At 45.0% G+C, this 26,118-nt stretch overlaps 1 protein-coding gene across 1 annotated transcript in view; it reads left to right on the plus strand.

The window, feature by feature from the left end:
• The window catches only part of LOC122942243 (VPS10 domain-containing receptor SorCS3-like), a 466,943-nt gene that overhangs the window by 47,227 nt on the left and 393,598 nt on the right, over positions 1–26,118 (plus strand). The window contains 1 exon segment of the mRNA XM_044299746.1: positions 20,714–20,817. Within this exon segment, the coding sequence (XP_044155681.1) occupies positions 20,714–20,817 (104 nt within the window).

Genomic DNA, 26,118 nt, shown 5'->3' on the forward strand with positions numbered 1-26,118 from the left:
TAGGACACCCTTTGAAAGCATGTGGTTTTTTGTAACATTTTTAATAAAAGGTTATTTCATCTCCGTTTCAACAATACAGAGAGATTAAAGTAATCCAACTAAACAAAGAAAACTGAAGAAAAGTCTTTTCAAGATCTTCTGTAAATGTCATTCTACAAAAATGCCTATTCTAACTGAGGAAAAAGATAGGACACCCTTGCCCCTAATAGCGAGTGTTACCTCCTTTGGCTGAAATAACTGCAGTGAGACGGTTCTTGTAGCCATCTACCAGTCTTCGACATCGGTCTGAGGAAATTTTACCCCACTCCTCAATGCAGAACTTTTTCAGCTGTGAGATGTTTGAGGGGTTTCTTGCACGTACAGCCCTTTTCAAGTCACCCCACAGCATCTCAATGGGATTCAAATCTGGACTTTGACTTGGCCATTCCAGGACTCTCCATTTCTTCTTTTTCAGCCAATCTTTGGTTGATTTACTAGTATGTTTTGGGTCATTGTCATGTTGCATGGTCCAGTTCCGCTTCAGCTTTAATTTTCTAACTGATGGTCTCACATGTTCTTCAAGCACCTTCTGATACACAGTAGAATTCATCGTGGATTCTATGATGGTGAGCTGACCAGGTCCTGCTGCAGCAAAGCAGCCCCAAACCATGACACTTCCACCTCCATGCTTCACAGTTGGTATGAGGTTCTTTTCTTGGAATGCTGTGTTTGGTTTACGCCAAACATGTCCTCTGCTGTTGTGTCCAAATAATTCAATTTTGGACTCATCTGTCCAAAGAACATTATTCCAGAAGTCCTGGTCTTTGTCAACTTTATCTCTGGCAAATGTCAGTCTGGCCTCGATGTTTCTCTTGGAAAGCAAAGGTTTCCTCCTTGCACACCTCCCATGCAAGTTAAACTTGTACAGTCTCTTTCTGATTGTAGAGGCATGTACTTCTACATCAACAGTAGCCAGAGCCTGCTGTAGTTCTCGAGATGACACTTTAGGGTTTTTGGAGACCTCTTTTAGCATCTTGCGGTCTGCTCTTGGGGTGAACTTGCTGGGGCGACCAGTCCTGGGCATGTTGGCAGTTGTTTTGAAAGCCCTCCACTTGTAGACTATCTTCCGGACAGTGGAATGGCTGATTTCAAAATCTTTTGAGATCTTTTTAAATCCCTTCCCAGACTCATAGGCTGCTACAATCTTTTTTCTGAAGTCCTCTGACAGCTCTTTTGCTCTCACCATGGTGCTCACTCTCACTTCAACAGTCAGGAGCACACCAAACTAAATGTCTGAGGTTTAAATAGGGCAAGCCTCATTCAACATGCAGAGTAACGATCTACTAATTATGTGCACCTGGTGTGATATACCTGTGTGAGATCTGAGCCAATTTAAGAGGGAATACATGTGAGGGTGTCCTATATTTTCCCTCAGTTAGAATAGGCATTTTTGTAGAATGACATTTACAGAAGATCTTGAAAAGACGTTTCTTCAGTTTTCTTTGTTTAGTTGGATTACTTTAATCTCTCTGTATTGTTGAAACGGAGATGAAATAACCTTTTATTAAAAATGTTACAAAAAACCACATGCTTTCAAAGGGTGTCCTAATTTTTTCACATGACTGTAGGAGTCAGTATTACAGTAGTTATATTCTTGTACATAGATGCAGTATTATAGTAATATTCTTGTACATAGGAGGCAGGTTCTTGCCCCCTAAAGGGGTTAAAAGTTCTCACTGTTAGAGTAAAAAACAAACAAACACAACAACAATTAAGAGTTTACATCAAGTTAGGGATATACTGTATATGTGTTTCAGTACTTTTTGCACAACTTGCTGTTCTCTAACAAGGAGCTTAAAAGCAAAATTCACAACAGGTGTTTGATCTATGATTCGCCCATTAAATTTCCTGGTTCAATTATAATTAGTATTTAAACAGTAATTGGTATTTAAATAGTCCTCCTCATCATGCTGTTCGCATTTTGACAACATGAGACTAAGACGACACCTAACAATTGATGAACAGTACCTCGCCATTGCGAGGCTCAAAGCAGGATGTTCTCAGACGGGAGTGGCCACTGAGCTTAAAATTAGAGTTGAGCGAACACCTGGATGTTCGGGTTCGAGAAGTTTGGCCGAACATCCCGGAAATGTTCGGGTTCGGGATCCGAACCCGATCCGAACTTCGTCCCGAACCCAAACCCCATTGAAGTCAATGGGGACCCGAACTTTTCGGCACTAAAAAGGCTGTAAAACAGCCCAGGAAAGAGCTAGAGGGCTGCAAAAGGCAGCAACATGTAGGTAAATCCCCTGCAAACAAATGTGGATAGGGAAATGAATTAAAATAAAAATTAAATAAATAAAAATTAACCAAAATCAATTGGAGAGAGGTTCCATAGCAGAGAATCTGGCTTCCCGTCACCCACCACTGGAACAGTCCATTCTCAGATATTTAGGCCCCGGCACCCAGGCAGAGGAGAGAGGTCCCGTAACAGAGAATCTGTCTTCATGTCAGCAGAGAATTAGTCTGCATGTCATAGCAGAGAATGAGGCTTCACGTCAGCCACCACTGCAACAGTCCATTGGCATATATTTAGGCCCAGCACACACACAGGCAGAGGAGAGAGGTCCCGTAACAGAGAATCTGGCTTCATGTCAGCAGAGAATCAGTCTGCATGTCATAGCAGAGAATCAGGCTTCACGTCAGCCACCACTGCAACAGTCCATTGGCATATATTTAGGCCCAGCACACACACAGGCAGAGGAGGGAGGTCCCGTAACAGAGGATCTGGCTTCATGTCAGCAGAGAATCAGTCTGCATGTCATAGCAGAGAATGAGGCTTCACGTCAGCCACCACTGCAACAGTCCATTGGCATATATTTAGGCCCAGCACACACCCAGGCAGAGGAGAGAGGTCCCGTAACAGAGGATCTGGCTTCATGTCAGCAGAGAATCAGTCTGCATGTCATAGCAGAGAATCAGGCTTCACGTCAGCCACCACTGCAACAGTCCATTGTCATAAATTTAGGCCCAGCACCCAGGCAGAGGAGAGAGGTCCCGTAACAGAGAATCTGTCTTCATGTCAGCAGAGAATCAGTCTGCATGTCATAGCAGAGAATCAGGCTTCACGTCAGCCACCACTGCAACAGTCCATTGTCATAAATTTAGGCCCAGCACCCAGGCAGAGGAGAGAGGTCCCGTAACAGACAATCTGGCTTCATGTCAGCAGAGAATTAGTCTGCATGTCATAGCAGAGAATCAGGCTTCACGTCAGCCACCACTGCAACAGTCCATTGTCATATATTTAGGCCTAGCACACAGGCAGAGGAGAGAGGTCCCGTAACAGACAATCTGGCTTCATGTCAGCAGAGAATCAGTCTGCATGTCATAGCAGAGAATGAGGCTTCACGTCAGCCACCACTGCAACAGTCCATTGGCATATATTTAGGCCCAGCACACACCCAGGCAGAGGAGAGAGGTCCCGTAACAGAGGATCTGGCTTCATGTCAGCAGAGAATCAGTCTGCATGTCATAGCAGAGAATCAGGCTTCACGTCAGCCACCACTGCAACAGTCCATTGTCATAAATTTAGGCCCAGCACCCAGGCAGAGGAGAGAGGTCCCGTAACAGACAATCTGGCTTCATGTCAGCAGAGAATTAGTCTGCATGTCATAGCAGAGAATGAGGCTTCACGTCAGCCACCACTGCAACAGTCCATTGGCATATATTTAGGCCTAGCACACACACAGGCAGAGGAGAGAGGTCCCGTAACAGACAATCTGGCTTCATGTCAGCAGAGAATCAGTCTGCATGTCATAGCAGAGAATGAGGCTTCACGTCAGCCACCACTGCAACAGTCCATTGGCATATATTTAGGCCTAGCACACAGGCAGAGGAGAGAGGTCCCGTAACAGACAATCTGGCTTCATGTCAGCAGAGAATTAGTCTGCATGTCATAGCAGAGAATGAGGCTTCACGTCAGCCACCACTGCAACAGTCCATTGGCATATATTTAGGCCCAGCACACACACAGGCAGAGGAGAGAGGTCCCGTAACAGAGAATCTGGCTTCATGTCAGCAGAGAATCAGTCTGCATGTCATAGCAGAGAATGAGGCTTCATGTCACCCACCACTGCAACAGTCCATTGGCATATATTTAGGCCCAGCACCCAGGCAGAGGAGGGAGGTCCCGTAACAGAGAATCTGTCTTCATGTCAGCAGAGAATTAGTCTGCATGTCATAGCAGAGAATGAGGCTTCACGTCACCCACCACTGCAACAGTCCATTGGCATATATTTAGGCCTAGCACACAGGCAGAGGAGAGGTTCATTCAACTTTGGGTAGCCTCGCAATATAATGGTAAAATGAAAATAAAAATAGGATTGAATGAGGAAGTGCCCTGGAGTCCAATAATATATGGTTATGGGGAGGTAGTTAATGTCTAATCTGGACAAGGGACGGACAGGTCCTGTGGGATCCATGCCTGGTTCATTTTTATGAACGTCAGCTTGTCCACATTGGCTGTAGACAGGCGGCTGCGTTTGTCTGTAATGACGCCCCCTGCCGTGCTGAATACACGTTCAGACAAAACGCTGGCCGCCGGGCAGGCCAGCACCTCCAAGGCATAAAAGGCTAGCTCTGGCCACGTGGACAATTTAGAGACCCAGAAGTTGAATGGGGCCGAACCATCAGTCAGTACGTGGAGGGGTGTGCACACGTACTGTTCCACCATGTTAGTGAAATGTTGCCTCCTGCTAACACGTTGCGTATCAGGTGGTGGTGCAGTTAGCTGTGGCGTGTTGACAAAAGTTTTCCACATCTCTGCCATGCTAACCCTGCCCTCAGAGGAGCTGGCCGTGACACAGCTGCCTTGGCGACCTCTTGCTCCTCCTCTGCCTTGGCCTTGGGCTTCCACTTGTTCCCCTGTGACATTTGGGAATGCTCTCAGTAGCGCGTCTACCAACCTGCGCTTGTACTCGCGCATCTTCCTATCACGCTCCAGTGCAGGAAGTAAGGTGGGCACATTGTCTTTGTAGCGTGGATCCAGCAGGGTGGCAACCCAGTAGTCCGCACAGGTTAAAATGTGGGCAACTCTGCTGTCGTTGCGCAGGCACTGCAGCATGTAGTCGCTCATGTGTGCCAGGCTGCCCAGGGGTAAGGACAAGCTGTCCTCTGTGGGAGGCGTATCGTCATCGTCCTGCCTTTCCCCCCAGCCACGCACCAGTGATGGACCCGAGCTGCGTTGGGTGCCACCCCGCTGTGACCATGCTTCATCCTCATCCTCCTCCACCTCCTCCTCATCCTCGTCCTCCTCGTCCTCCAGTAGTGGGCCCTGGCTGGCCACATTTGTACCTGGCCTCTGCTGTTGCCAAAAACCTCCCTCTGAGTCACTTCGAAGAGACTGGCCTGAAAGTGCTAAAAATGACCCCTCTTCCTCCTCCTCCTCCTCCTCCTCCTCCTGGGCCACCTCCTCTTCCATCATCGCCCTAAGTGTTTTCTCAAGGAGACATAGAAGTGGTATTGTAACGCTGATAACGGTGTCATCGCCACTGGCCATGTTGGTGGAGTACTCGAAACAGCGCAACAGGGCACACAGGTCTCGCATGGAGGCCCAGTCATTGGTGGTGAAGTGGTGCTGTTCTGTAGTGCGACTGACCCGTGCGTGCTGCAGCTGAAACTCCACTATGGCCTGCTGCTGCTCGCACAGTCTGTCCAGCATGTGCAAGGTGGAGTTCCACCTGGTGGGCACGTCGCATATGAGGCGGTGAGCGGGAAGGCCGAAGTTACGCTGTAGCGCAGACAGGCGAGCAGCGGCAGGATGTGAACGCCGGAAGCGCGAACAGACGGCCCGCACTTTATGCAGCAGCTCTGACATGTCGGGGTAGTTGTGAATGAACTTCTGCACCACCAAATTCAGCACATGCGCCAAGCAAGGGATGTGCGTCAAATTGGCTAGTCCCAGAGCTGCAACGAGATTTCGCCCATTATCACACACCACCAGGCCGGGCTTGAGGCTCACCGGCAGCAACCACTCGTCGGTCTGTTGTTCAATACCCCGCCACAACTCCTGTGCGGTGTGGGGCCTGTCCCCCAAACATATGAGTTTCAGAATGGCCTGCTGACGTTTACCCCGGGCTGTGCTGAAGTTGGTGGTGAAGGTGTGTGGCTGACTGGATGAGCAGGTGGAAGAAGAGGAGGAGGAAGCCGAGAAGGAGGAGGTGGCAACAGGAGGCAAAGAATGTTGCCCTGCGATCCTTGGCGGCGGAAGGACGTGCGCCAAACAGCTCTCCGCCTGGGGCCCAGCTGCCACTACATTTACCCAGTGTGCAGTTAGGGAGATATAGCGTCCCTGGCCGTGCTTACTGGTCCACGTATCTGTGGTTAGGTGGACCTTGCTACAGATGGCGTTGCGCAGTGCACACTTGATTTTATGGGATACTTGGTTGTGCAGGGAAGGCACGGCTCTCTTGGAGAAGTAGTGCCGGCTGGGAACAACATACTGTGGGACAGCAAGCGACATGAGCTGTTTGAAGCTGTCTGTGTCCACCAGCCTAAATGACAGCATTTCATAGGCCAGTAGTTTAGAAATGCTGGCATTCAGGGCCAGGGATCGAGGGTGGCTAGGTGGGAATTTACGCTTTCTATCAAATGTTTGTGAGATGGAGAGCTGAACGCTGGCGTGTGACATGGTTGAGACGCTTGGTGACGGAGGTGGTGGTGGTGGTGTTGGTGGTACATCCCCTGTTTGCTGGGCGGCAGGTGCCAACGTTCCTCCAGAGGCGGAGGAAGAGGCCGAGGCGGCAGCAGCAGAAGAGGCCGAGGCAGCAGCAGCAGAAGAGGTAGCAGGGGGAGCCTGAGTGACTTCCTTGGTTTTAAGGTGTTTACTCCACTGCAGTTCATGCTTTGCATGCAGGTGCCTGGTCATGCAGGTTGTGCTCAGGTTCAGAACGTTAATGCCTCGCTTCAGGCTCTGATGGCACAGCGTGCAAACCACTCGGGTCTTGTCGTCAGCACATTGTTTGAAGAAGTGCCATGCCAGGGAACTCCTTGAAGCTGCCTTTGGGGTGCTCGGTCCCAGATGGCGGCGGTCAGTAGCAGGCGGAGTCTCTTGGCGGCGGGTGTTCTGCTTTTGCCCACTGCTCCCTCTTTTGCTACGCTGTTGGCTCGGTCTCACCACTGCCTCTTCCTCCGAACTGTGAAAGTCAGTGGCACGACCTTCATTCCATGTGGGGTCTAGGACCTCATCGTCCCCTGCATCGTCTTCCACCCAGTCTTGATCCCTGACCTCCTGTTCAGTCTGCACACTGCAGAAAGACGCAGCAGTTGGCACCTGTGTTTCGTCATCATCAGAGACATGCTGAGGTGGTATTCCCATGTCCTCATCATCAGGAAACATAAGTGGTTGTGCGTCAGTGCATTCTATGTCTTTCACCGCTGGGGAAGGGCTAGGTGGATGCCATTGGGAAACCCTGCCAGCGGAGTCTTCAAACAGCATAAGAGACTGCTGCATAACTTGAGGCTAAGACAGTTTCCCTGGTATGCATGGGGGTGATGTGACAGACTGATGGGGTTGGTTTTCAGGCGCCATCTGTGCGCTTTCTGCAGAAGACTGGGTGGGAGATAATGTGAACGTGCTGGATCCACTGTCGGCCACCCAATTGACTAATGCCTGTACCTGCTCAGGCCTTACCATCCTTAGAACGGCATTGGGCCCCACCATATATCGCTGTAAATTCTGGCGGCTACTGGGACCTGAGGTAGTTGGTACACTAGGACGTGTGGATGTGGCAGAACGGCCACGTCCTCTCCCAGCACCAGAGGGTCCACTAACACCACCACGACCATGTCCACGTCCGCGTCCCTTACTAGATGTTTTTCTCATTGTTATGGTTCACCACAACAACAAATATATTATTTGGCCCAATGTATTGTATTCAAATTCAGCGGGATATAAATTTGAGGCCTAGTATTTAGGCGCCCTGTGACCGGTATGGATTTAGTGACAGAATTAGACTTGGAAATACACAGTAGCGTGTGTGTGTGAAGTTATTCTGAATGACCCAATGTGCACCTTGAATATTATATACCCTTTTAGGGATAGATTTCAAATAGCTCTGATATAGCAGAAACCACTAAATTATGAAATTGCTAAATTGGGAATTGTATTTCAACCCAGAACAAGAAATGTGCTTGAACGGACACTAAATAACTCGCCCAGCTACAGCACTAACGAGAGATTTAGCAGGATATAAATTTGAGGCCTAGTATTTAGGCGCTGGGTGACAGGTATGGGTTTAGTGACAGAATTAGACTTGGAAATACACAGTAGCGGGTGTGTGTGAAGTTATTCTGAATGACCCAATGTGCACCTTGAATATTATATACCCTTTTAGGGATAGATTTCAAATAGCTCTGATATAGCAGAAACCACTAAATTATGAAATTGCTAAATTGGGAATTGTATTTCAACCCAGAACAAGAAATGTGCTTGAACGGACACTAAATAACTCGCCCAGCTACAGCACTAAGGACAGATTTAGCTGGATATAAATTTGAGGCCTAGTATTTAGGCGCTGGGTGACAGGTATGGGTTTAGTGACAGAATTAGACTTGGAAATGCACAGTAGCGGGTGTGTGAAGTTATTCTGAATGTCCCTATGTGCACCTTCAATATGATCTACCCTTTTAGGGATAGATTTCAAATAGCTCTGATATAGCAGAAACCACTAAATTATGAAATTGCTAAACTGGGAATTGTATTTCAACCCAGAACAAGAAATGTGCTTGAACGGACACTAAATAACTCGCCCAGCTACAGCACTAACGAGAGATTTAGCAGGATATAAATTTGAGGCCTAGTATTTAGGCGCTGGGTGACAGGTATGGGTTTAGTGACAGAATTAGACTTGGAAATACACAGTAGCGTGTGTGTGTGAAGTTATTCTGAATGACCCAATGTGCACCTTGAATATTATATACCCTTTTAGGGATAGATTTCAAATAGCTCTGATATAGCAGAAACCACTAAATTATGAAATTGCTAAATTGGGAATTGTATTTCAACCCAGAACAAGAAATGTGCTTGAACGGACACTAAATAACTCGCCCAGCTACAGCACTAACGAGAGATTTAGCAGGATATAAATTTGAGGCCTAGTATTTAGGCGCTGGGTGACAGGTATGGGTTTAGTGACAGAATTAGACTTGGAAATACACAGTAGCGGGTGTGTGTGAAGTTATTCTGAATGACCCAATGTGCACCTTGAATATTATATACCCTTTTAGGGATAGATTTCAAATAGCTCTGATATAGCAGAAACCACTAAATTATGAAATTGCTAAATTGGGAATTGTATTTCAACCCAGAACAAGAAATGTGCTTGAACGGACACTAAATAACTCGCCCAGCTACAGCACTAACGAGAGATTTAGCAGGATATAAATTTGAGGCCTAGTATTTAGGCGCTGGGTGACAGGTATGGGTTTAGTGACAGAATTAGACTTGGAAATACACAGTAGCGGGTGTGTGTGAAGTTATTCTGAATGACCCAATGTGCACCTTGAATATTATATACCCTTTTAGGGATAGATTTCAAATAGCTCTGATATAGCAGAAACCACTAAATTATGAAATTGCTAAATTGGGAATTGTATTTCAACCCAGAACAAGAAATGTGCTTGAACGGACACTAAATAACTCGCCCAGCTACAGCACTAAGGACAGATTTAGCTGGATATAAATTTGAGGCCTAGTATTTAGGCGCTGGGTGACAGGTATGGGTTTAGTGACAGAATTAGACTTGGAAATGCACAGTAGCGGGTGTGTGAAGTTATTCTGAATGACCCTATGTGCACCTTGAATATTATATACCCTTTTAGGGATAGATTTCAAATAGCTCTGATACAGCAGAAACCACTAAATTTTTAAATTGCTAAATTGGGAATTGTATTTCAACCCAGAACAAAAAATGTGCTTTGACGGACACTAAATAACTTTCCCAGCCACAACAGGACAGCGGTAACGAGAGATTTAGCGGGATATAAATTTGAGGCCTAGTATTTAGGCGCTGGGTGACCGGTATGGATTTAGTGACAGAATTAGACTGGGATATGGCCAAAAAATAACCACACTATTGCTGGTTAAATGCACTTGGTGATGGGCGCAGCTTGCCCCTGATGTAGTATATGGCCAAAAAATGAACAGACTATTGCTGGTTAAATGCACTTGGTGTCACAGCTTGACCAACCACACTACTGAGGGTTAAATGCACTTGGTGACGGGCGCAGCTTGCCCCTGATTTAGTATATGGCCAAAAAATGAACAGACTATTGCTGGTTAAATGCACTTGGTGTGATAGCTTGACCAACCACACTACTGAGGGTTAAATGCACTTGGTGTGACAGCTTCACCCTGATGTAGGCTTTAGCCAAAAAACAACCACACCATTGAGGGTTAAATGCACTTGGTCGCAGCTTGTGCTGGCGCACCACAAGACACAAAATGGCCGCCGATCACCCCAGAAAAATGTGACTGACAAACGGTCTGGGCAGCCTAAAAACAGTGAGCAATTGAGGATCAGCAGCTCAATGATCCACAGCTGCAGATCGATCAGTTAATCAAGTCCTTTGGAGGAGTTAATCTGCCTAATCTCGCCCTACTGTCGCAGCCGCAACCTCTCCCTACGCTAATCAGAGCAGAGTGACGGGCGGCGCTATGTGACTCCAGCTTAAATAGAGGCTGGGTCACATGGTGCTCTGGCCAATCACAGCCATGCCAATAGTAGGCATGGCTGTGATGGCCTCTTGGGGCAAGTAGTATGACGCTTGTTGATTGGCTGCTTAGCAGCCTTTCAAAAAGCGCCAAGAAAGCGTCACAAAAGCGCGAAGAAAGCGACGAACACCGAACCCGAACCCGGACTTTTACGAAAATGTCCGGGTTCGGGTCCGTGTCACGGACACCCCAAAATTCGGTACGAACCCGAACTATACAGTTCGAGTTCGCTCATCCCTACTTAAAATGTCACAGAGTGCCATCAGCAGGTTGTATCACAGATACAGAGACTGGAAGAGTCACAGAAAGGCAGAGAAGTGGACGTCTTTTGACCACATCCTACACTGATGACCGCTTCATTGTGAACAATGCCCTGCAGAACCGAACAACTCCAGGAACATTTGAACATGGTGGACGGATCAAACATGGCTGCTGGATTCTTGCCATAGGGGACAGGAACCTGAAAACAAGTAGCTTCCATATAATATGTCGGCCAAACAGGGGCTTGTGATGTTCTGGGGTTTGGCTGGTTTGGTTATACTTACCTTTAACCCTTGAATCCTGAAACTACATTTGAAGAGGACCTTGTGGTGCAGCAGGTGACCATCAGTTGGAACCACGGACTGTTAAAAGAGGAGAAAAAAAAGGTCATGGACACAATAAAAAGCCCCGTCCCCGAGTTGCAAACCCACTTCTCCAACCGCAACAGCTCTGCCCTACAGGTCGAAAAACCTTTCTTCTGCTATATGGTTTCACTCCTTTTCCACATCATCTAATGCCGATGATATGTCATCAGGAACGTCCAGCTCCTCCTCTCTCTGCATCTTGCTGACTTTTCTTGGACATGGAGACCGCAAAGGATGATTTGGAAGAAGTAAAGGCAGCAAAAAATGAGGATGGTCATCATTGAGACATTACCCCCCTAAGGGGTGCATAAAAAGAGAATAATTTCCATATTCTACTACAGTACATACTACTCCCATAGTCAACTACATGGAAAGAGAGGGACCAAAGTACCAGTAACTCGGCCAGGAGCACGTTCATCTTCTGTGCCGTTGGATGAGTGCACGCACATGGTTGTCTTTTTACAATCACCTTGGTGATCAATTGCTGTTGAAACAAGTGACGAGGAGAAGGAGGAGCATCAGGAGCAATAGACAACATTGAATTCAATGGGAAGGAACAACAGCTTCTTTCTTTCTGCTGACTTTGATGAGCCCTAACTGCTGGAGAGGGGCTATGGGCCAGTGGAAAATACAGCAATCTCCCACTGTAACACTAAATGAGTGGCATGGTTTTCCCATAGCACTTTATGGTGACACTCCATATGTTGCAGCAGGGGCATCGTACCAACATTAGCACCCTGGCTCCCATTGACTTGGTGAAAAACTCCCACACTGATGAGTATGGCATTTTACCTTCACTACTGTGTGATGCTTGCCTGCCGCTGCTTTTATGAACCCGCACACTACTAGTGTGTTCCTCACAGGTAGTCTCCCGAGTAGCAGGCGGTGTACCCCTCCCAGGTTTGGCTGCAGATCTCCCACTGCTTCCACCCTGGTGTCTCACAAGCACACTTCCACTCTGCTGTCTCATGGGTACACTGCCACCCTCATCCCCTGATGATAATGATGATCCCCTCTCTTCACTCGCACACAAAATTGGTTACATCATCATCTACATCTGTTTGGTTGTCACTTGTGTCACCCTCACCTGTCTGTTACTAACATCTATGACCTCGAGCAACATGCTCCCACCCAACTGTCCTCACCTGTAGTAGCACGCCTTCAGGAGCCCACAGCCGACCTCTGCTCCAAGTCTAACTGCTGACTGTCCTCACAAAGCTCACCCCTGCTGAAAAGTTGAGCAGATCCGGCGGCTAACATTACTTAGCTTTCAGAAGGAGCAGCAAAAGCTAGCAGCAGGTTCAGGACAGGTGAGGGCACAGAGGCAGTTCCTGGGCCATACCAACTAAACCGAACCCACCGACTCCTGGCTGGGTGTATCTGTTGTCACTTGAGATGATGTTGAAGAGCGAGTCAATCAGTAGAGTACAGCTGGATTGTTGGTCAAAGCACGACCGTTGGATGACAGTGGCAGCTCTGGCCTGTTGCTGTGGCTGCTGTTACCACCCTCCCCCTTCTTCTGCCGAAACTTATTCCTGCTACAGCCACATTTTTGCCACTGCCTGTTCAATTTGAGGGCCAAGGCACCTGTCTATTGGCTATAGTGTATAGTAACTAATCAGTAATGTAACAGATTAACTTTGAATGTGTCAGCAGTTGAACAAGATAAACAGGGTGATTACACTCAACCTGCAGTCTCCCTATGCTCTCCATACAGTCTAAAAAAACTCTCCCTACAACCTCCCTGCACTTTTCCTGCACTCTCCCTCTCAGTTTTTTTTTTTTTTTACCTACACTGTCCCTTGTGCATTAGTGATTGTCACGTCTCTCCATCTGCCCAGCTTAGAGTGTAATGGAGGAGACCACACGGGACGAGGCTTTTATAGGGATGTGACTAGTGTTGAACGAATCAAAGTATCCAAAGTGGATTTTGATACAAATGTCAGGGAAAATTATTTTCGCCGCAAAGCCGAATTTCATTGTGTTTCATGGTAACTATTCAATGTTCCCTGAAATTGCGTAAAAAAACTCCAAAACATACTCTCCTCATTAGTTTGAGCATGAAGAGGCCGCCACAGCCATCTTGATTGAAGATCCCATGCAAAATCTTGTTCACGATGACATATGACATCACCACGCCAGCCAGTTTAATGACCTCATCATGCACCGCACAAGATCTTCAATCAAGATGGCCATGGTGGCCCCCTCGTGCTCAGACGGATGAGGTGAGTATTATTTATTTTTTTAATCCCTAAAAGCCCTTATGTTTCATCCCAGATGCCGCAATAAGCGATAAATGTGGAATCTGAGGGGTTCAATGATGGGGAAAGGCGCAATCACTTTGTAACACATGTAGCCGCCATGATTCATTACCATGAAGCGCTAGGGAATTCTGATTTGTGGCGATTCGCTCAACACTAGTGGTAATATTCTTGTACATGAGGGGCAATGTTGTAGTTTTTTATGCTTGTCTATTGGAGTCTTTTATTTAGCATCCTTTTTTGTAAATGTTACACTATTGTAGTTTGAGTCGTGTCATATGTTAATTATCCAGGATTGGGACTTCATCTGACTACACATCCACATACATTAGCACTGTGTATATTTGGTTTTTAGGCACGTTCAGACGCATCGACAGTTTTTAGAAAAGTACTAGATAATGTGATTTGTGGTGGTATTTGATTCCCTGCATCCTGCTTGGCACGGCGCCCTCCACTTGTCATGAGTATAGATCATTTTTCCCCCTTAAGCCCATGAATATCTCCAGGTTTCTCCATTGATCAGCTCCATTATTCCCGCTGCGATTCCCACTGATCTGTTGTCTTTATTTTTAATTTCAAGATGTCTGTTTGTTTTGCTGAAACAAGTTTTTCCTTCTAAATGATTGCAGCAGGAACAAATCTAAACAATGTTTATTATGTACCGAGTGACTACAAACAGCTCCTGATTGTCTGCAATTTAACCTTCAGCAAATGCAATGAGATGGAGAGCGGAAATCTTTATAAACCTCCTGATGCAGCTCTCGGAGCAGAGGAAAATCAAAACAATCTTTAAATGCAGTTACCCTTTTAAGGTGAAATGGAAGAAAAACATCTTTATAATTCATGTAGAATTTTTATGTCGAATCAATTTATAGGTTAAAGATAAGAAATAATACTGAGAATGATGTTGACTGTGATTTATATGAATGAGAGGACAAAACAATCTGTAATGGCGTAGCAAGAAGATAGATGGACCACTGGCAGTGATTAAGTGTGGCCCCTTGCTGGTGAATGTTAATACCTGTACACCACTGTGGCAGTTTGGCATTTTTTGGGCTGAACACCTTTACTAGAACCTACAGACAATTTTAAAGGTACTTTATAGCTAATGTCACATAGGTTCTCAACAACCAACACAGAAGAAGATGGAGATAAAATTTTGCTTGGCCTCCTATCTTTAAGGGGCCCACTGCAGCTACAGTTGCTTCCTCTTCTGTAAGGGCGATACCCAGGGACAGAATTAAGTGGAGAGCATTATTCACTAAAACAACCCCCTTCCCACAAAGTATGTTAGGGTCCAAGTTTTCATCTGACCCCAGGACTTAGTGCCCATTGTGATTCCCGCTTAATAATGACTAGTAGACATGAAGACGTGAATCAGACACAGTGGGAATAATTGGAATTATAGAGAAAAGTCACTACAAATGTATGAGGGGGAGGATAGAATATAGAGAGCGGGGCTCTATTACAAAGCTTGGCAGGCCAATAGTGAGTAACAGAGGTAATTTAGGATTGGATATGTGTACTCTGATGAGTGTGTAGTTGGGTAACAGAGATCTGGCAGGATCAGAATATGGTACAGTGGAGAGTCCAAGAGACCAGGAACAGGTTTAAGTTCAGGTTCAATTTGTAGTCTAGGTTCAAGTTGAAGTTCAGGTTAAAGTTCAGGTTTGAATTCATGTTTATATAAGAAGACGGTTTAGGTGAAGATTGTGTTCCCCTGGATTATTTATTATATGCCAAAAAAAAATCTTAAGGAAATATAAAACAAGCAGTGAACTATGTACATCAATTATGAATTTATTCTTGCCATCAAAAATATTGGCAGGTGTTAAGAAATGTAGTGGAATAGATTTTAATAAATAATCCAGGGTGACAGGATCTTTACTTGATCCAAAAAGACAATGCATGCAGCAAACCAGGGAATAAAACATCTACTCTGTAAGTGGCACCAAGGCCAGTATATTGCCATGCTTCTGCCTGATTGGCATCCTTCCCAGCTGAATGGAAAAGCAGACAATGCTGGAGTGGGGGGTGGGGAGTACATGGCATCTTCCGTTCTGAGCTGTTGGTGTAAGTTTCTATATTATTAAGTCCAAAAATAATCCAATTGTATTTGGTTTCATCCAGTGGTTTTCTAACCATTTAGGACAGAGACACCTTGATTTCCAACAAAATAGTAAGTGACCTGAAGCTGATGAAGCTTTTGCTATTTCTTAAGTTAGTTCTCTGGTTTGGGTTTTAGAGGGGGGTCTCAATTATTTTCTCATCTACAGCTCCAAATCACCTTTATAGCCATAATGTCATAATATTGTACTTGCTTGCAGCCACCAGTAGGGGGAGCTTCCTCTCTATCTCTTCATCTTTGTTTATTGCACTCTGCTAAAAAAGTATCCAGGAAGATTTTTGTTTTCCACTAATGGTGGCCAAAATTTGTATTTTAGATCTGTGTCTGGGGGATTAAGAAAAAGTTGCTCAGGGGTGGACATTCAGTTTAAGAGGTGTGACTGTCAGCACCAGCTCTGGGTGTGAAGGGAGAAGAGGACTTGGTTCAACTCAATAGGAGAGTATATTTCATTCATCTTAAAGGGCATCTGTCAGCAGATCTGTCCCTATGACACCGGCTGACCTGTTACATGTGCCCTTGGCAGCTGACGGCATCTAAGTTGGTCCCATGTTCATATGTGCCTGCATTGCTGAGAAAAATGATGCTTTAAAATATGCAAATTAGCCTCTAGGAGCAATGGGGGTGTTGTCCTTACACCTAGAAGCTCTGCTCTCTCTGCAACTGCCACGCCCTCTGCACTTGATTGACAGGACCAGGCAGACGTTATGATGTTTTCACTGCCTGTCCTTGTCACTCAAAGTGGAGAGGGTGCAACAGTTTCAGAGGGAGCCGAGTCTCTAAGTGTAATGGCAACGCCCCTATTGCTCCTAGAGGCTCTTTTGCATATATAAAAACTTCATTTTTCTCCGCCATGCTGGCACATATGAACATGGGACCAACACAGATGTCGTCAGCTGCTAAGTGCACATGTAACACGTCAGCCAGTGTCACAGGTACAAATCTGCTGACAGGTGCCCTTTAAGTAGGAGGTGTGGTTTGTCCTATGCCCCTCCCTAATAGGTGCTTGACAGTTGTATCGTATTACAATGTATCACCCCGGCCCCACACATTCATTGTATCTGCAGCTGCCGCAATCTTTGTGTTTTTTCTTCTGAAGCCTCTCTGATTTCTCCTTTGTCATCAGGCGTTGACTCAAATTCTTCCTTTTTTAATTTTATTTCAGACGATATTCGATTTTATTATTATTTTTGCTGACGGGTGACATATTTACATGATTTCTTCATCCTGGAAATAAAGTAGTCTATGAATATTTCATACACTCGCAGTACGTTCGCCTCAGACATTTGCTTCAATCGCGTCTCATTGGCTGTAAAAGCTTGCAAATGTGAAAACGCATTTAGCTAATAGGTGGATGATGGGAAAGTGTAATTTTACTGCACTGTACATGGCAGATATGCCAGGCTATGGCATTACAAGGGTATAGCTGCCATAAATACAGCCCCTGGCGTCTCCTACGTATTCTGGAGGTTTCGCTATTTCACTTAATCTTAAGCCTTTAAGATGAAATAGGATCAAAACAAATAATATTCCCTCGATTCCCTTCCCCGAGTCGCCCCCCCCCCCCCCCCAATCCTCTCAGCTTCACCAGTATGTTTGTAGCCGGTGTAATCTTAAGTAACATTCTCAGACGTGCAACAAATGCCTTTGATTAATAATTCCCAAGATGTCTTCCCGGAAGCCGAGGAAATCAGATAAGTGAAGACTAACAGAAGTGACGGTCGGTTCTTACTCTCTTCTTATCGCCTGAAAGTCAGGCCGCGGTTTTCCTATTAATGTGTCAGTCGCCCCCCCAGGGCCACATTGAATTTGTGACTGAGACAGAACTAACAGGAGATTCATTTCTTTAAACACAATACCATCAGATAAGAAAAGCTTAAAAAGTGCCTTCCTTTGTGGGTAGAGAAGTGAGAGGGGAAAGAGGGGTGCGCAGCTTCATACTCTGGACATCAGCTTTTATTGTAGCGACTTATTACACAACTGACAAAAGTACATTTAACCCCTTTATGGGACCAAACTATCTTTTACTTTTTTATGCTGAGATACTCCATGGATAGGGATTACCGTTCATGGGCTCCTCACAGATCAGCAGAATAAGGAGCAACGTCTGGTGGAACAGCTCATTCCCACGTGGCCGGTCTGTGACGGGACTGCAATGAAGGAGCCCTGCTATCTATATGGGGGTGGGATTCCAACTGTAAAGTTGTCGGCATCAGTTTCTTTCCAGTCATTTTAATTGAGATATTTTATAAGAAAATGTTGTGCTGTGTAATCAAGGTATTTCATACATTTTAGTTTTCTTGGTGGTGCTTTTCTTATTTTTTATGCTGCTATCCACATAAAAGACATCTTGAAATATTCCAGCTTTCAGACTGTCTATTAGGGTGATTACAATTGACTCAGACTTATCCCACCTGTCAGCTTCACTGTGTTGACTAGGACAGAATGAGCAGAGGCTGGAAACCTAGATAGGATCTGACATTATACGCATATTTATCTATATAAATAGATAAAAGATAGAGATATATATATATATATATATATAATGAGATATATAGATATAAGACAGATAGAAAGAAATAACATAAATATGAGATAGATAGATAAACAGACAGACAGAAAGATAGATAAGTAGATAGATAGATAAACAGATAGATGAAGTAGATAGATAGATAGATAAACAGATAGATACACAAAGTATCAAAAAGGCAGCCCTCCAAAATCAGTAAAAAAATGAAGAAAATGCATTTATTCACCAATGTGGATATGTGTTAAGGGAAATATGGCTTTCAGCCAGAACCTCATCCTGATGACCACACAAATATGCCCAATAATTGGACCCAGTGGTATTCACCCATTCAGTATGGCCAGTAGCATTGTGTCCCTTGTTAGCATATCTAAGTTGAACAACATCCTCTTGACCAAGAGATGGGGAAGATATTTGGGTGGTCACAGAGTGGAGTCTATGGTGGGGGGCTGGGACACAGCAAGATATAGGTGAAAGTTGGGAGTGAGGCTGGGTCTCTCTCTTCCTGCCACCCACTGGACCAAGAGCACTTCAGAAGCAAGCTAAGTTATATGTGTGCGTATGTGGGTATGTATATAAGTAGAATATCCCAGCAGACTTTATATGTGTACATATAGATATTTGCAGTCAGCAATTGTATTACCAATAGATTATATACACTCACCTAAAGAATTATTAGGAACACCTGTTCTATTTCTCATTAATGCGATTGTCTAGTCAACCAATCACATGGCAGTTGCTTCAATGCATGTAGGGTTGTGGTCCTGGTCAAGACAATCTCCTGAACTCCAAACTGAATGTCAGAATGGTAAAGAAGGGTGGGCTACAACAGCAGAAGACCCCACCGGGTACCACTCATCTCCACTACAAATAGGAAAAAGAGGCTACAATTTGCACGAGCTCACCAAAATTGGACTGTTGAAGACTGGAAAAATGTTGCCTGGTCTGATGAGTCTCGATTTCTGTTGAGACATTCAAATGGTAGAGTCCGAATTTGGCGTAAACAGAATGAGAACATGTATCCATCATGCCTTGTTACCACTGTGCAGGCTGGTGGTGGTGTAATGGTGTGGGGGATGTTTTCTGAGCACACTTTAGGCCCCTTAGTGCCAATTGGCCATCGTTTAAATGCCACGGGCTACCTGAGCATTGTTTCTGACTATGTCCATCTCTTCATGACCACCATGTACCCATCCTCTGATGGCTACTTCCAGCAGGATAATGCACCATGTCACAAAGCTCGAATCATTTCAACATGACAATGAGTTCACTGTACTAAAATGGCCCCCACAGTCACCAGATCTCAACCCAATAGAGCATCTTTGGGATGTGGTGGAACGGGAGCTTCGTGCCCTGGATGTGCATCCCTCAAATCTCCATCAACTGCAAGATGCTATCCTATCAATATGGGCCAACATTTCTATAGAATGCTATCAGCACCTTGTGGAATCAATGCCACGTAGAATTAAGGCAGTTCTGAAGGCAAAAGGGGGTCCAACACCGTATTAGTATGGTGTTCCTAATAATTCTTTAGGTGAGTGTATGCTGTTTATGCAGGAGTCTCTATATGTACATGTACTAATGGTCAGGTACTGGATGTGAATTGGTTAGAAGAGTAGATCCAGTAGACTGTATATTGGTTGACTCTGGATATACTGTATATACATACACATTATTAGCCACATTTGCTTAGCATCCACGGTGGGCAGGAACGGAGGTGGCTGTGTGTGGTGGTGTACTCTATGTATTGGGTTATCTGTATCTCTATGTATAATGTCCATTGCTTTGTCATCTCTATGTTATCAGTAAACTATTTTTATATATAAGTATCTGCGAGGGTTGTGTGTTGCTCCTGGGGTATATGAAGGACTGGAAGAGGTGTAATTATACACAGAATAATCGGGTTGTATGAGAAACAAGGGCAACATGCTAGGAATAGAATAGAAGGGATGGAAAACGGAGATATACATAAATCTCCATTTTCCAAGAAGCAAAAATCCCCTCTTCAACATGCGACGTTTCGGCTCAACACTAGAGCCTTTCTCAAGGCTTGAGAAAGCCCTAGTGTTGAGCCAAAACATTGTGTATCCACATGGGTGAATAAAAGCATTTTCTTTATTTTTTACTGATTTTGGAGTGCTGCCTTTTTGCTACTTTGTGTATTGGGCAATAGCCTAGTCCTCTTGGGCGTGCTCCCTTTTTTGTTCAAGTTGGATGTAGTGCTGCCAAATTTTTGTTTTAGATAGATAGATAATTAGATAGATAAAAGAAGTGTTAATATGTAATCTTATGGCTATTTGGTGTATATAGCATAGGTTTTCTATACTGTGACACTAGTGTAAACCTCTCCCTGTATGTAGATGAAGATACAAGTTTATTACTATTGTTTCTCACCCCCTTAACAGAAATGTTTCTATTTTCCAGGTCAACAGATTATGGAACAACCTATGAAAAGTTTAATGAAAAGGTGGGGCTGAAAACCGTCCTCAGCTATCTCTATGTGAGCCCCACCAACAAGAAGAAGGTAACGACTTATATTACAGATGTCCTGGGATGATAATAGAGGGTTGATGCAATGTCCCTTAGAATGGACAGAATATTACACACATGGCTCCAATATCCCTTCAACAAGACCAGCAACAAAGTAGTGCACAGGACAATACACAGGATAACAACATGGCAATGCCCAGGACAAGGCACAGGACAATACACAGGATAACAACATGGCAATGCCCAGGACAAGGCACAGGACAATACACAGGACGATACATAGGATAACAAACAGGACAATGCACAGAACTGCAAACAGTGCGATTCATAGAACAGTACACAGGACAATACACAGGATAACAACATGGCAATGCCCAGGACAAGGCACAGGACAATACACAGGACGATACATAGGATAACAAACAGGACAATGCACAGAACTGCAAACAGTGCGATTCATAGAACAGTACACAGGACAAGGCACAGGACAATACACAGGATAACAAAAGGGCAATGCCCAGGACAAGGCACAGGACAATAAATAGGATAACAAACAGGATAATGCACAGAACTGCAAACAGGGCAATGCAAAAGACAATAAACAGAACAAGGCACAGAACAATAAAAAGTGCAATTTACCGGACAGTATATTGGACAGTACACAGAACAATAAACAGCACAATACACAGAACACTGAATAGTACAATAAAAAGGGCAATATACAGGACAACACCCAGGAGAATGCACAATGTAACTATAAACAGGATAAGACACAGGACAATGCACAATGCAATGCACAGAATGATACTCAGGACAACTTATGGGACCATGCACAGGACCATAAATAGGGCAATGCACAGAACTATGCACAATACAACACATAGGACCATGCACAGGACAGTAAATAGGACAATGCACATGATAATACACAGGGCCATGCATAGGACAATGCACAGGGCCATGCACAGGATAGCACAGGACTGTGCACAGGATACTATATAGGACAGTACACAAGACAATGTACAGGACTATACATAGGACAATACACAAATCGATGTACAGAACTATACACAGGACAATGCATCTGACAATATAAATGCCAATACATAGGACAATATATAGAAGTTTTTGGAAATTATCATTATGTGTATGGTGACCTTCATTGGCTCCCTATTGAGGGAACTTTTCTTCCTCTTGCAATAGATGTGAGAATCTTCTGGAACAAGCTACTGCTGGTTACAAATTTCTGTAGTCCAGTTGCATGTTAACCTCGGTATTGTGTGTGTAGACCGACACCTTGTCTCAGCTCTACTGAACCAAACTTGGATCATCAAACTACCCTATGGGGGTCTAAGTTGCATTCTGTAGAACGCCGGGGGCTGCAGCTCTCGCGGCTCAAATACAGATGCTACACTACAGCAGTAGGTCTAAAACCAGCCTTAGGACTTGTTCACACATCTCTCCACCTAGTCACTACTGTATACGTCAATATTTATCAAGATGTTCACTGTGATTTAACACATAGAGTCATAATTAGAGAAAAATAGAGATATAACTCCTAGACTCAAATGCAAAATCTGCAGATGGTGCCATTTAGAATACTGGGGTCTTGAGGTGTGGCATGGTGACTTTTGGGACCCTCGGGCACCACCGGGTCCTGGGTATGGCTGCTTTCTCTGCACCTTCTAGATTGAGTCTGATCTAATAATAAGAACATTTTACAGTAAGCCATGGACATAGTATAGCTGATACCAATTTGGTAGTTAACACGCTTGTTTGGCTTGACTAATGTAGAGGGAGAGAGGTGAGCAGCTGGCAGGGGCCTCCATTGCTTCTTGTCCCAAAGGCTCAGACAGGACAGGCATGGAGAAGACAGCACAATTGGACAGTCTGGTCTAGGGGTTACCATGAAAATACTGTATCTTTAGGATGTCATTGGGTGTGACCCCAAAGTAAAGTGGAGTAGTAGCCCCATCAGCTCTTTGCCATCATGAGGGTTCTACACATTTCCAAAAAATACTGAAGACCAAAGGGAAGGGTTTTGATTGGAATCTGCTGAGTGTGAACTTTACAAGTTACAGATTCAGATTCAAGAAGTTATTAAATTGAAGTAGATGGAGATGTGAGTGCGAAGGACGTCTTAGAACTGGCGGAGGAGTATAGAGATGAGAAGGATGTGCCATTCATCACCTTCTCCTCCAGACGCTCCTCTGAGATCTGAGGTGTACCTGAACTGCAGCTAATCGCCTGCCTTCTATCAGTTCTGTCACCTCTTTCCTGTGTGATGGGATCAGAGCAGAATACTTAGCGCCCAAATTGTAGTGTAAATGTAAAGTCATTGCGGATAGTCAGAGGTGAATATGGAGCCCGGGACTGAGTAGATGACATCATTGCTCCTGCCCGATGATGTCACTTTTTACACCAACTTTATAGTGTTTAGATCTAGGTTAGGTTCTATCTATCTATCTATCTATCTATCTATCGATCTCATGTCTATCTATGGAGCGCTGCCTAATTTTTTTAATTATACTCAGCAGAACATTGACCTTAAGTCCAGGAGCAATAGCACCCATCAACCTGGAGCTGTGTTTTATTTTGAAATATCTCTTTCTCATGTATCTACAGTATTTGTAATACTTATTTAAAATTCCACATCTACAAATTCTGCAGCACTTTACATTATCATCACTGTCATGTTCTAGGGGGTTGAGAGAACCCCAGAACGTACCATGAGCGTACAGAAAACAGACAAACAGACCAGAGAACTAAAGGAATACTCAATACTTAAGAAGTACTCACCAAACACAACTGACATAATCCTGGACAAACAGGTAGGGAGCATTGGCAGATGAAGAACCACTGGGCCAAGTGACCGGTTTGACTTAGGGCCAAACCCTAAGGGCATTATTCCGGTGCTCCCCTGATTTTCACCCTTTAACACCTATACAGAGATCTGATCTTCACTGCAGGGGAGCAACCAGACCACTGCCTCCGGGAATGGTCCCAGTACACTTGGCCAAATCCTGGAAGGCAACAAACGCTGGTGTAGGACAGCAGCAGTCCAGGCACGTAACAAAACAGGAACCCAAACAAATCTGCAACATGGACACTGTGCAGACAAAAAGTACCAGAACACAGACGAGCCACATAGTCAGTAACCCGTGCAAACCTAGATACAGGACACATGTCGAGCACAGGCAGAACAGTACATGCAGACAAAGACAGACAGATGCCTGGACCACAATGTGGAACTGGATACCCCACTCACACTGCAGACCACCCCTGCGTCCCTCTGCACACAAGCTCCATGCTCTGCAGGCAGCTTACCTGCATTTGTGGAATCACTTGGCCCGGGCTGTCTTCCATATTGCGCAGTCCTCACCAGATTTGCACTTTTTTCAAGACTGTTGCATGCCCTGCGGCCCTGCCCGTCCATTCTAGGCAGCCTGTGCCAAATGCTGCGTGTATAGTGTAGGGATGGCACTGGCAGGGAGCAAGAATTCAATAGTGCGGTCATGGTCAGTCCTTCAGTGCTTTATGGCAAGGGGCAGGGGTGCACCTATCCTTTCTGCTGCCTGAGGTGAAAATGGAATCCCCCCCATGCCAAATTGTTAACCTAACCCCTTCCCTCCCGTCCTACTGCTAAAGACATATGTACTTAGGAAACATTACATACAGAGCTACAAAACATACACCACATTCCCATTACATCCAGTGACGTCTCCTCTGATGTAGACATTCTCTTCCCTTATCTTCTCCATTCAGACCAGACCGCCATGATGATTTCTTGCAGCCATCTCTTCTCTCTGCTGTTTATTAACAGACATCCTCCCACCTTCTGAAAACGCCATCCTGCAACCCCAGTACTGTGCCCACTGTGCTCCCCAATATTATACTGCATAAACAGTCCCCCTGATAATACTAGTACCACACAGATAGTGTTCTACAATAATTATTGGCATGCAGTACCCTAAAAATAACTGCGCCCAGAAAATAGTGCCCCTGACAATAATAGTGTAAACATAACATCCCCCAAAAATAATTGTCCTAAGCTGATACTCTGGGGTGCCCCCCACTGTAATAATGCTCCCCAAAGTTCCAACAATCAAAATAATTCTCTGCCAGAGTACCTAGTGTTAACAGTACTCTCAATAGTAGAAATGCCCCTATTGTGCCCATACTAGTAATCATGTTCCCCATAGTCACCCAGTAGTAATTATTCTCCTTATAATGTGTACAAAAATACCCCCAAATAATGTTTATCTCCTATCTATCTATCTCATATCTATCTATCTATCTATCTATCTATCTATCTATCTATCTATCTATCTCATATCTATCATCTATCTCATATCTATCTATCTATCTATCTATCTATCTATCTATCTCATATCTATCTCGCCATCAAATTCAAATTCGTCCTTTTTGGCAGGACTAAATATTAGCATTGCCAAAGGAATTGGTAAATTATTGGGTAGGGGTAGGGAATGAGCATAGGGACACATTCAGGGTGGGGATATAGGAGTCCATGGTATATCAGGCTCCTCTCAGTCTATGGCAGGCAGTAATATATTGTGCTGCTGTGGCCGCTGTGTTCTCCTCTTCCCCAGCAGTATGGAGAGTCTCTCTTCCTCCTCCAGGGAGATGAAGTCTGGGCAGAGATCAGACAGTCTCCTGAAGTTAGTCTCCCTCACTGCTGAGTATTTGGGGCACCGCAGCAGGAAATGAGCCTCATCCTCCACGGTCTCCTGGTCGCTCTGCTTTCCCTGGGCATGTACCTCTGTCGATGACGCCCGGATTCAATGAGCAGGCTGTGGGCGCTCAGTCTGTACCGGCTCAGGATCTGTCGGTCTTTTAGATTGGGGAGTTTCTCCAGATATGGGGCCAGTTTGTACCCCCTCTGCAGGCTCTGGTATACTGTCAGCTTCTGGGATGTTCTTATGTCGTTCCACCAGACGCTAATATACTCCTCTTTATACTTGTGTATCGTCCTCTGGATTTCCCCCTTTGCCAGGCTGTATTGGTTGGTGGCTTGGGCAGGCTGGGTTTGGGTGACTTGTTGCAGGGTGCTTTGTTTTTCTGGGGCTTCTTAGTGTAGCAAAGGCTTTGTGATGGTAGGAGCTGGGACTGCTGCTATGAATATGGGCTCTAAATGATAGCACCCTCTTCTGTACAGCAAAGTAGAGTGGGAATCTGCCCAGTTCTGCTCGACAGGCGCTATTTGAGGTGCTTCTGTGGACCTGGAGAAAGTGTTTGGAGAGTTCTAGGTGGAATAGTTCTGTTGGCCCAGAGTCCCACTTTGCCCCGTCTGGGTATGTGTCTGGGCCCCAGACTTCGCT

The sequence above is a fragment of the Bufo gargarizans genome, chromosome 6 (assembly GCF_014858855.1).
Source record: "Bufo gargarizans isolate SCDJY-AF-19 chromosome 6, ASM1485885v1, whole genome shotgun sequence".
NCBI lineage: Eukaryota > Metazoa > Chordata > Amphibia > Anura > Bufonidae > Bufo > Bufo gargarizans.